The 10812-nt window shown below is 33.8% G+C and overlaps 2 protein-coding genes across 2 annotated transcripts in view; one reads left to right on the top strand and one right to left on the bottom strand.

The window, feature by feature from the left end:
• The first annotated feature begins 62 nt into the window (after positions 1-62).
• LOC128231447 (FAD synthase-like) lies at positions 63-9431 on the top strand. The gene is made up of 12 exons (XM_052944278.1): positions 63-280; positions 1957-2051; positions 2367-2490; positions 3969-4081; positions 4247-4387; positions 4889-5126; positions 5773-5917; positions 7344-7424; positions 7615-7713; positions 8116-8237; positions 8471-8612; positions 9158-9431. The coding sequence occupies exons 1-12, from the start codon at positions 130-132 to the stop codon at positions 9294-9296; spliced, it is 1590 nt and encodes a 529-aa protein (XP_052800238.1). The 5' UTR covers positions 63-129; the 3' UTR covers positions 9297-9431.
• Positions 9417-10812, bottom strand: part of LOC128231448 (uncharacterized) — an 8190-nt gene continuing 6794 nt past the window's right edge. Inside the window, exon 8 of the mRNA XM_052944280.1 lies at positions 9417-10394. Within this exon, the coding sequence (XP_052800240.1) occupies positions 10365-10394 (30 nt within the window). The 3' untranslated portion in view covers positions 9417-10364. The remainder of the gene's footprint in view (positions 10395-10812) is intronic.

Below are 10812 nucleotides of genomic sequence, written 5' to 3'. Positions count from 1 at the left end.
CTTTGAGCCCAAAGAAAATTGAATAGAAAGTGACTTGAAATAATTTTCATTTGTGAAAAATGGGTACGTCTGAAAGTTAAAGAAATTCATTTTTTAGAACGAGATAAAATTTACGCATCTATATAGGCCATGCACACAAGTCATAGACTAATGCAAAGATTAAATACACCATTAAGACGACTATCATCAATAAGTAATCACCTGACATTCATCAGATGCAAAATGTCAACCAACACATCATCCAGCCAAAACTTACAGGAGATCACAGCTGGATTGATTGGTAGGCTTTTGCATTCATGAGTTAGTTTGTTTTGTTTATTTTGGCTACATTATGGCTTGACCGTTTTGTGACGCCATTATGACTTATAGTGTGTTTAAATGCCTAAAGTGACATGAGATGTGACTGCAATTCCCGGTCAAATCTAGGTATTAGACAACTTGAAGAAACCGAGTGAGATACAAGTGATCCAAGTGTGATACCCTAGCTCTTTGTGGAAAAAGCGCATGGTTCTATAACATGCATGATTAATAGCTTCGATAAATGAGATACAACTTTGGCGGGTTTAACCAGTACTGAGCTCACCATTTTCCCAGTACTTCTCTGTTATTGTGAGTGTTAGGCAAGGGAGCTACTTGTACTGGTAAGGGGTACAGAAAAGGTAGAAAACAAGTTTGATAAATCCCTTTGACGAGATATGTTCAATTTTACTGAAAGCCTGATATAACTACTCCAGGATAGGGCAGGCCACAAGGTTGTTCCACAATGGAAGACAGCTCTTGGAAAGAAGTGTATTTGTATTGGTTGGTAGTGGCATAAACTAGTCCGTAAGAGGAGTTATAATATTGAGATGGTCCTGTCAGTGGGATAAGGTAGCGGGAGATGGATATGGCTGTTAGGTTATGTGTTATTTTGTTCATAAGAGAGAGCCTGTTATCTATATTTCTTCTATAATCAAGCCAATAACACTGTAGAGACTGAATTATGTCTGTGACACTTGATGTGTGGCTATAGTTATGTTTAGCCCATCTGGCAACCCTACGTTGGACAGATTCCAGTTGGTATGTATGGGTATCAGTGAAAGGAAACTATACTATGGAGCAATATTCAAGCTATTCAATACAGACAAAACCTTTGTGGGAAGAAGATTTCAGTGGATCAATGTGTTTTGAGTGAAGTTTAATCAAGTTGATAAACAAACTGATAACCTTGGCCTGTCTTATAGCTTGCCCAATATGTTCGTTAGACACTATGTAATTTCTCAATTTATAGCATACTCAATGGCTTTTAACAATACAACAATAAACAGAGAAAAACACAATGTGATAAATATGTGAACTGTTTCATTTTTTTTCTATTTAACCAACTGAAACATCATTCAGTCTTTGCCGTTTATCTTTTCTTAAAGATATTTCATGTTTATAGCTCAGATGTAATGTCACAAGAATTATATAGTTTATTTCTGACATAAAATGCCTGTGCTATTGTTGTAACATTGTCACTCTTATATTTCAACTGTACGATGGAAGAAGGTAAATATAATTGATCAGATTTAAAAATGTTTAACAGTGTTTAGGTAATGGGTTAGGAATTTAAGAGATAGTCTAAGCCTCAAAGCCTGTCTTTACATGCTTCCAGAGATGTAATTCCTCATATATGTGTAAAGAATAACCATAATGTTATAATCGTAGGAATGAAAGTCACAAACTAAGTAGTCTGCATGGTGTCATTTGTAGTCAAAGCTCCTTTGACGCCACTTTGCAGATAATACATGTATGAATAATTTTCCCTTGAAATAAAAGGCCATTATATTATTTATTATAGACTTAGAAATCACAACTACAGCAGTGGTAGATTTTTCATTTATTGAAGTTCAAGCATGTTTAAACGTTGCTATTTGCTGTACTGACTACTGTGTACAATTCCACGATATACAGGATCTCAATCTTTTTTTTCAGTAATTGGAGATGAGATATTGAAAGGGCAGGTTGCTGACACAAACACAAATTTCATCACAAGACACCTCTTTTCATGGGGAGTGAAGGTTAAAAGGGTAGGATAAATTACATTACAATTGCACAAATATGTATTAGTTTTCAATAAAACATGTATACTGTAAATTTTAATGTTGACAGAAAGAAATCTTTATACATGTACCCTTCCTTGATGCATCATTTATAGAGGATGATGGAACGATGACAAACAATAACAAAAGGAAGATAAGGAGAAATAGATTTTGTCAAGATAAATTCAGAAATCAAAAATGTCATAAGTCTGCATTTACAATTTTTGATTGATCTACTTGTACATGTAGTTTTTGATTCATTCCAAAATTTTCATCCTAAAATGTATTTTTCTTATATTTCAGATTTCTGTTATTCCAGATGAACTTGATACTATATCCAGTGAGGTTGCAGATTTCTCAACAAAGTTCACCTACGTGATCACCACCGGCGGGGTTGGCCCTACACATGATGACCTTACATTTGAAGGTCATTCCAAATTGATGCTAGATCTCAGTGTTTCTACTTGAATTCTGTTAAAACATTCATCTAGGCAAATATGCTAAATCTGAAAAACTGTATCATTTTTCAATGAACAGCTATTTCATGACAATTGTGCCTTTGTTAAGGTATCAGATACACACTTGTGTGAAATTTGGATGCCTAGTGACCCACATTAATTTGGTATCATTTGAAAAGGGTTTATTTGCAGAAATAGTACTGGTCAGGGTTTTTTGTCTAATTTTTTATTGAAAGGATTTAAGAAACAAGTATTTTTGCTTACAGTGATACATAGTTTATTATTAGGGCTGTGCAAAAATTTGTGTGTGCCCTAAAGTAATTACCCTGTCCATCTGTCTATCTGTCTGTCAATCTATCTGTCTGTCTACAACATTTTTATGTTTTTTATCCGCCCATTTATAAAACAGGACGTTATAGTTTATCCTGCGGCATCCAGTTGGTGGTATCCAGTAGGCGGCTTTCCGTTTGTTGCCCGCTGAATAAATTTGGTGATCATCACCAAATTCGGTCAGAATGAATATAATATCTTGGTTAAATTTAATGACCAGTCATATCGCTTTAGTCACTCGAGAGTTTTCCCCCTTTTTTATTGAAATTACTTAAAATTGATCTTGTCAGCTCAATAAATTTAGAAGCCTTTGTCCAATCATCACCAAATTTGGTCTGAAGGTATATTGGCATAATATCTTGGAAAATACATCATTATTGCTTTAGATTTAAGAATTTGGGGTCATCGGTTCAAACTTAGATCTTTTGAGAGTTATTTCCCTTTATTTATAGAAATTGCCTCAAATTGGTCTGATCAATAACTTTAGGAGCCTTTGTCCATTCATCACCAGATTTGGTCAGAATGTGGATGGGAATAAAAGTTCATTTAACAGCCATATCTCTCAAGTCACTCAAGATTAATTGCCCTTAGATTTTATAAATTACCTAAAATCTGTTTTGTCCCATCACATTGTTCAGAAGGGCCTATTTATGCTTGAAAACAATGACATTTTCTTTTCTTTTTTATATAATTTCCGATCTGATTTTTCATGGAGTCACCAGACTTAAACTTTAAAGCTGCACTCTCACAGATATACCATTTTTACAAAAATTCAGATTGTAGGTTTTCACACTTCCGTTCGAAAATTAATGTTTTATGGTTTAAACCGTTACTAGCGGTTTAAGAAAAATGCATAAAACATCAATTTTTGAACTTAAATATAAAAATCTGCTACCTTATTTTTGTCAGCAGTCTTGTATCACTGGTTTCCATGGATTTTCGCAAAAATTGGCTCGTTCCAAGAAAAGAAAAAAAAAGTTGTCAAAACGTTCAATCTGTGAGAGTGCAGCTTTAATGTTAGGGATAAGAGAGAACTGGCTTATATGTGGGGTACTTTATTTTTAAACTGGTAGTGGATTATCATATATTGTAATATTATATATTATACATGTTTTAGGAGTTGCGAGGGCGTTTGATGAACCAATTGAGCCACACCCACACCTGATGGAGCTGTGTGCAAAATACTTTGGTACAACAGATATGGACTCTCCAAAGCTGAAAATGGCAAAGGCACCAATCTTTTCCTCTATACAATTTGTTCAAGTTGTTCTTTAAAACAACCAGCTAAACCCTTGGAAAAATGTTCGTTTACTTTGTTGAGTTGTTTTGTGCAAAGACAAAATTACATGTCCAGCACATTTAAAACAAAAACACAACTTATATACTTACCTGCAGGTTGCAAAATCGGCGAAGCTCATCTATGGTGAGGATAAGTCAACAGGGAAGAAGACCAGGTTTCCACTGGTGTCAGTCAAAAATGTGTACATGTTTCCTGGAGTCCCTTCCATCCTGGAAAAGTCCTTCCCATTGCTCAGGGTCAGTAAATTATGAACTGCAGGTTTTAATTGATGTTATTGTATTAAAGCAGTACTTCTAAATGTTGCACATAATTTTCTTAAAGCTTAACAGATATGTTCTGATGGACAATATATGCTTACATTTATAATCATGCTAACACTGTTTCAAGTAAGCTGGGAATTTACGTTATTGTCACATATGTGATAAGTTAGGATATTGGACATAACTTAAAAAACAGATAATAATGAATTGATATAAACATGCCTAAATAAGAACACCTCTGTAACTATAATACTGCAGCCTTTGATTAACTTTAAAAGCCATACAAAAAAAGCTTACTGGGTTTTGATTGAAACCCATTTTAACGTATCCCTATAATTATGCATTTGTTTGACTTTACAAAATATCAAGCTGAACTGCAACATTTCTAAGTCTTATATATTTTTTATTAGTTTTTATAAACAACAAGTTAATTATTTCTTCGATTTGTCTGTTCACATTATAATGATTAATTTTCAGGACCACTTTAAAAACCCAAACATAGAGATTCACACACGTGAGCTCTTTGTAACAGCTGATGAAGTGTCCATCACACCAGTACTAGACCAGTGTCATGAACGGTTCAAGGACAATGTGACACTAGGGTCGTACCCAGACTTCATAAACAGCTACTACAAGGTGCGAATGACCCTAGAGTCAGAAAGCAAGAAACACATAGAAGAGGCCTTTGCCTTTCTGCAAGATCACCTGCCAAAAGGTACTGTATTATGTCATGCTATAAGTCACATTAGCTTCATAATCTAATCTTAATATGATAAAGCTTGTTTATAAATTTTAGCTGGTCTGTTTTACTAACAGAAAAAGTCAAGTATTGTCAAAGCGTTGGTGTTGTTGGCATTGTCATCACTGTCATCAATGTGCCAAAACAGTAACCATTGCTCAAAAACTGATATATAAATGAAACTGAACTTGGTACACATTTTGCCAGAGACCACATGTGTAGCAAGGTCCATAACTCAGATGCAAAAACATGTTGAGTTGTGCCCCTTTTTCCCCCCCCCCCCCCAACAAAAAAAAGACGATTCAAAAATTTTGGTCATATTTTAAGAAATGCTGACAAGACATAACTTTGTTCTGCCTATGTTTTGAAATAACTTCACACAAAAGTTTATCAAAATAAGATGGTGCTTTTATAGATTAAGAATAAATTTGTAATTTTCTAAAGTTGTTAAATAGATTAAACATAATGCAAGAAAAAGTTTCTTACTGAATAGTCATGGTCACACTTTAATAAGGCAAACTGAATTTTAAGGATGTGGTGTGACACCTTTCAAATGGATATTACATTTATAAGTATGGGACTTCTGTATGTGTATCTTTCAACCTAAAAAACTGTTCTTCAGACAGCCTGGTCAAGTATGAAAAGAACCCAATGGCGACAGCAGTTGAGCATCTGTATGAGATAGTGGACTCCCCCAACACGGATGAATTCACACAGAAGGTCTGCCATTCTGTACGCACACTGGAAGAGGCTCTCACCAGATACAAGTATGTGATAACTGCTTTCAGTCTGGCTTCGTCCTCCTTCTCTTAGCATTGATGTACGAGGGGTGTTTGCGAAGTTTGTATAATGTCCTTATTTGTCTCATTACTTTGAAAATTAAAATAAAATTTCATTAACGTTTTCTTAAAAGTGTGCAGTTGAAATAAAAATGAATTTCATATTATTAGCTGAATTATCAGTGTCCATAGCAACAAGCGTCGGCATACCCAGAGCATTAAAAATTCTTCATTTTTTAAGATTTATTGTATCTATTACTATCCCATTTAAATGTATTTTCTATTGCGTATGACTCCACAAAATCAGTTGTCCAATGTCTTTTATGACGTCATTTCCAGAAACTCAAAAATTTGTCAATGTTCCCGGTTGAAAGATATAAACATTTGTTTAGAATATTTGTATTGAAGAGTTTATGGAGACCTTCCATAGGATTGAGTTTGGACCCCTAGGGTCAGGGCCTATAGTCAGGGTCAATGCACTGTAACTAAATATAGAAAAACACAATTGAAACACATTAACTTTAGTTAGGGTTGACAAATCATAACCAAACTTGGTATATAGGAAGAGTTTATGGAGACTTAATGGGTTTACATTTGGACCCTTAGTGTCAGGGTCAAGGTCACTGTTACTAAAAATAGAAATAATGATTGAAACAGATTAACTTAAGTTAGGGTTAACATATATTGACCAAACTTGGTATATAGGAAGAGTTTATGTATACCTTTCATAGAATGGCACTGGGGCCCCTAGGGTCAAGATTAATATCACTGTTCCTAAAGATAAAAAGAAAGAGACTGAAATCGACATCAAAGACAGAAGTCCTTCCATCTATCATTGATAACCAGTTTTGTCTCACTGCGGCATTTCTTGTACAATACAGCATGCTGTATTTTTACTAATATGGAAAAGGGAATTAATAAGCATTTTGCCACACGCAAATGAAATTAATTTGTATCCTAGTAGAGTGTAAAGTTTAATATATATATATATATGATTACATGAACAGAGATTTGACATTCTGCCTCTTGTCATATCAGAGAAATACATAAATATGTTTAAAGTAAAATTAAGATTCATAATTTCATTTAAACATGCGGGCAACTGCGTGGTCTGTGCTCACCTGACCTTAACGACCTTGACCTTGCGGGTTCTGAGAGTGCCATTCATTCAGTTACTCAGTGTGCATGCAGGTCTAGGTTTCTTATATTGTTATTATGTGCACGTTTACTCTTAGTTTGGAGCTGTAGTAAGTTGTAAAAGTAATAAAGCTCTGAGTACCCCTCATATGTGTTGGTCGTTTGTTTAATTGCAATTATCACTTTTAATTGTGACTTACGGTAATCTTTTTCAACTTTATTACCCATTCAAATGATATGTGTTTTCTAGTTGTAATGATATTGTCTTAATTTTCAGAATGGATGAAATTTGTGTGGGCTTTAATGGTGGAAAGGACTGTACTGTTTTACTACACTTAGTCTATGCAGTTATGAAAAAGTAAGATTATATTTAACATTAGGCATTTTATAAATTTTAGACCACTGTTAACTGAGTGTGCATAATTTGTGTTATGGCCATAAGGTGCCATTAAACTGACCTTGTATGGCTTTTACTTGTAAATCAATCAAGTTTCAGTCATATATCTTCATTTATTTGCTGCATAATTATTTTTTTGTAACGATCTTAGGGTGTTGCCAGACTCTGACGCTAAACTGAAGTCATTGTACATCAGAAGCAGATTGCCATTTCCTGAGGTGGAGAAGTTTATACAGATATCCAGGGATAGGTTAGTTTGCATTGGTTGACCTCATGCTGTACAAGTTATACTTTTAATATACTTTCCCAATTGCCTGGTGCAAATCAGTTTATGATGTTGAAAAAGAAGAATGGGTCAGAAGAAGATTGCATAGCATGGCAGACATAGGTATATGCATCATACTGTCTGATGGCATCATACTTTCACGTATGTTTCCCAACTTGTGCTTTTCTCCTAAAAACTTCACAAAACTCGGTCACACTGTTTACAGGCATATCTTGTTTACCTGATGATACCATTGGTTGTAAGGAAATAAAGGTAAGAGAATCTAAATCATCCTGTCAATTATCTGGGAGTATTATTCGTTCTTGGTCCCAGCAAATATTTACAATTTTAGCTCTGTTCTCTAATTCATTAAAACATTGCTTTTAGGTATAGTTTGGAAATGTTACAATTCAATGGTCGGATAAAGGACAGTTTGGGAGAACTCCACTGCCAGCATCCAGAAATTAAAGCTGTGTTCATGGGGACCAGGGAAACAGACCCTTTCTCAAGTGAGTCATTAATGCTAGGCTAAACATTCACTCATCAATATGTGCTAAGTACAGAGTAAGTGAGAAAAATAGAGAAGAAGCTATGAAGCATTTCCCTATCAGTATTCAGACTTTGTGTTACGATCTTTTCAACGTTTTGCTTGCCAACATTTTAATGGCTTGTTTTGATTTTGCTCAGATTAAATATACTATGTTTAATCGGTCTACAATATTTAAAATTTGCATGTTTTCAGAGCATTTGGAACCATTTACTATGACTGACCAAGACTGGCCCCAATATATGAGAGTGAATCCTCTCCTCAACTGGACATACACGGATATATGGAAGTTCCTCCGAACACTATGTCTGCCTTATTGTAGCTTATATGACAGAGGGTATGTTTGTTTCATTTATATCATTCCCATGAACTTTTTCCTTCTTTGCTCCGGGAAAAGTAATTGTTTTCATGGTATTGTGGAAATACTGACATTGTTCATTTCTATAATATGATGGCATCGGAAAATGTTACCCATATTAAATCCATTGCTCTTTACCTTCATAAACTCATGTTAGCTATAGATAGCACCTAACTTTGTTAACCAAGAGAGTAGAGACACAACTCTTATTTAGTTTCATATATGCATTTTGTTATATTTGATTTGCATTGTAACATGTATTATGGACTGGAGGCCTTTTATTGAATAAACTTTCGTTCGTTCGTAAAATAAACTTTCGTTCGTTCGCTCATCAAACTTTACCATTGGAATATAACCATGGGATGTGATTTATATCAAACTTTGATTGACTTACTATCTTTCATCATTCCATTTACATTTTTGACTCCATCCATGTATGTATTCATATATTTTATGACAAATATTCAATAAATCAGCTCTATGTTTTAAGCATTAGTTAAACTATTTTACTATTTTTTGTTCAGGTACACCTCTCTGGGCAATATGAACAACACACATCCAAACCCTTCCCTTCAGTATGTAGACGTCGATGGAGTGGTTCGCTACAAGCCGGCATTTCAACTAGATTGTGATGAAAAGGAACGCGATGGCAGGAACATATGATCCTGTGTTATAGTTAATGACTTATTTGGCATTTTCAGAATATTTATATATAAACAAAGAAAATGAGAGAAATGTGTTGTTACGTTTTTATGGATTTAGTTGTAAAATAGGGTACATATGACATCATAAAACAATCTCAAACTACGTGTTTTTTACTTTTAAAGGGAACATATTTCATAACTTGGGGGAATAAAAAAAGCTCAAGACAATACATATAATTAGAACATGTTGCCTAAACATTCTTTAATACTAAATAACTGACATTCTTACTTCAAAATTGACAACCATTCACGGGTCATAAAGCAGTCTAGCATGTGGTCTTCCTGCATGCACACCATATTTTCACATATTCATCAGCCATTACACAAAGTATAAAAATAAAAGGTATTCTTTGAAATCAACAAATAACATCAATATACATGTAAATTTGTGTTATAGTTAACAAAGTTTTCTGAAATCAAGTGTTGATTCTAAAACAATAGTAAACAAATAATAAACAGCAATATTCAAACAATAGGCAGTATTAAAACAAAGAAATGTTTATATAATTACAACAAAGAATGGCAAAGTAAATAAAAAGCACAAAATTGGATTGTAAAATAACAGCACTTGGATGCAAGCACAAGTCTGTTTTTCTCAATGGATCAAGGGGCATAACTTTACAGATATGTTAGCCAGAGCTATGGGTCTTGCTCAGCATGTTGTCATACTGCTGATGTATATAAGTTTTCATATTAATAAAAAAAAAATACCTATGTAATGTTTTCAAGTTATGGCCAACATTAAATTTCTGGAGGATGACGCCACCACTGATGATACTTAAACTATGACAATAACTTGACTTTTTTGTAAACTAATACAGACATGAAAAACAATAGGCACATAAAGTAAAACCTGACTTTTTTAACAATTTAAACATGAATTGAACTGAAAAGCTTTCAAGACAGAACAGCAAAATATTTAATAAATTAAATCAATTTACAAATATCTAACTCAAACATATTAAATAACAAAAATATTAGTTTGTATCATGTTTTCTTTGATGCCATGGGGAACACCCATCATGCTTCAGTATGGACTATATTTCATCAGGAAATCCTGGAACAAAACAAGACATTTGTGTGATAAATCATAAACAGAATATGCATTTTAATGAACTAACCTGCTCTTATACATGTCATGTTTGTGATAAATAGTTCTTGAATATGTGTGTTTGAGGTAATGTTTGCAATCATGTTTTGAACAAAAAAGATTAAATGGTTTAGGTGTTTACCTCCACAGGATTAGAAAGACTCAAGTATGATTTATAAACGCTTAATTAGCTGCATTTGTATTCACAATCAGGTTCAACAGTTTAAATGAAGGTTAATAAGAGCACTGGAAGCAGATGCAAAAGCTTGTTCTTGTTTTAATCAGTTTACCAACGGCATAACTCGGCAAGTGTTTTAAAGTGATGGGCATTTTTACAAATCTTGAGGCATATTAAAAAATTATGTGATTTGATTTTAATATCTGT

Source organism: Mya arenaria, chromosome 4, assembly GCF_026914265.1.
Source record: "Mya arenaria isolate MELC-2E11 chromosome 4, ASM2691426v1".
NCBI lineage: Eukaryota > Metazoa > Mollusca > Bivalvia > Myida > Myidae > Mya > Mya arenaria.
The sequence above is the reverse complement of the archived record's forward strand: the minus strand, read 5'-3'. Positions and strand labels throughout refer to the sequence as shown.

Bases quoted from the DNA above. Each gene is read 5' to 3' on its own strand.
- LOC128231447 (XM_052944278.1), top strand. From the start codon at position 130: ATGCACACAAGTCATAGACTAATGCAAAGATTAAATACACCATTAAGA. The intron at 4,082-4,246 runs GCACCAATCTTT...ACTTACCTGCAG, and splicing joins CAAAGCTGAAAATGGCAAAG to GTTGCAAAATCGGCGAAGCT. The intron at 7,425-7,614 runs GTAAGATTATAT...TAACGATCTTAG, and splicing joins GTCTATGCAGTTATGAAAAA to GGTGTTGCCAGACTCTGACG.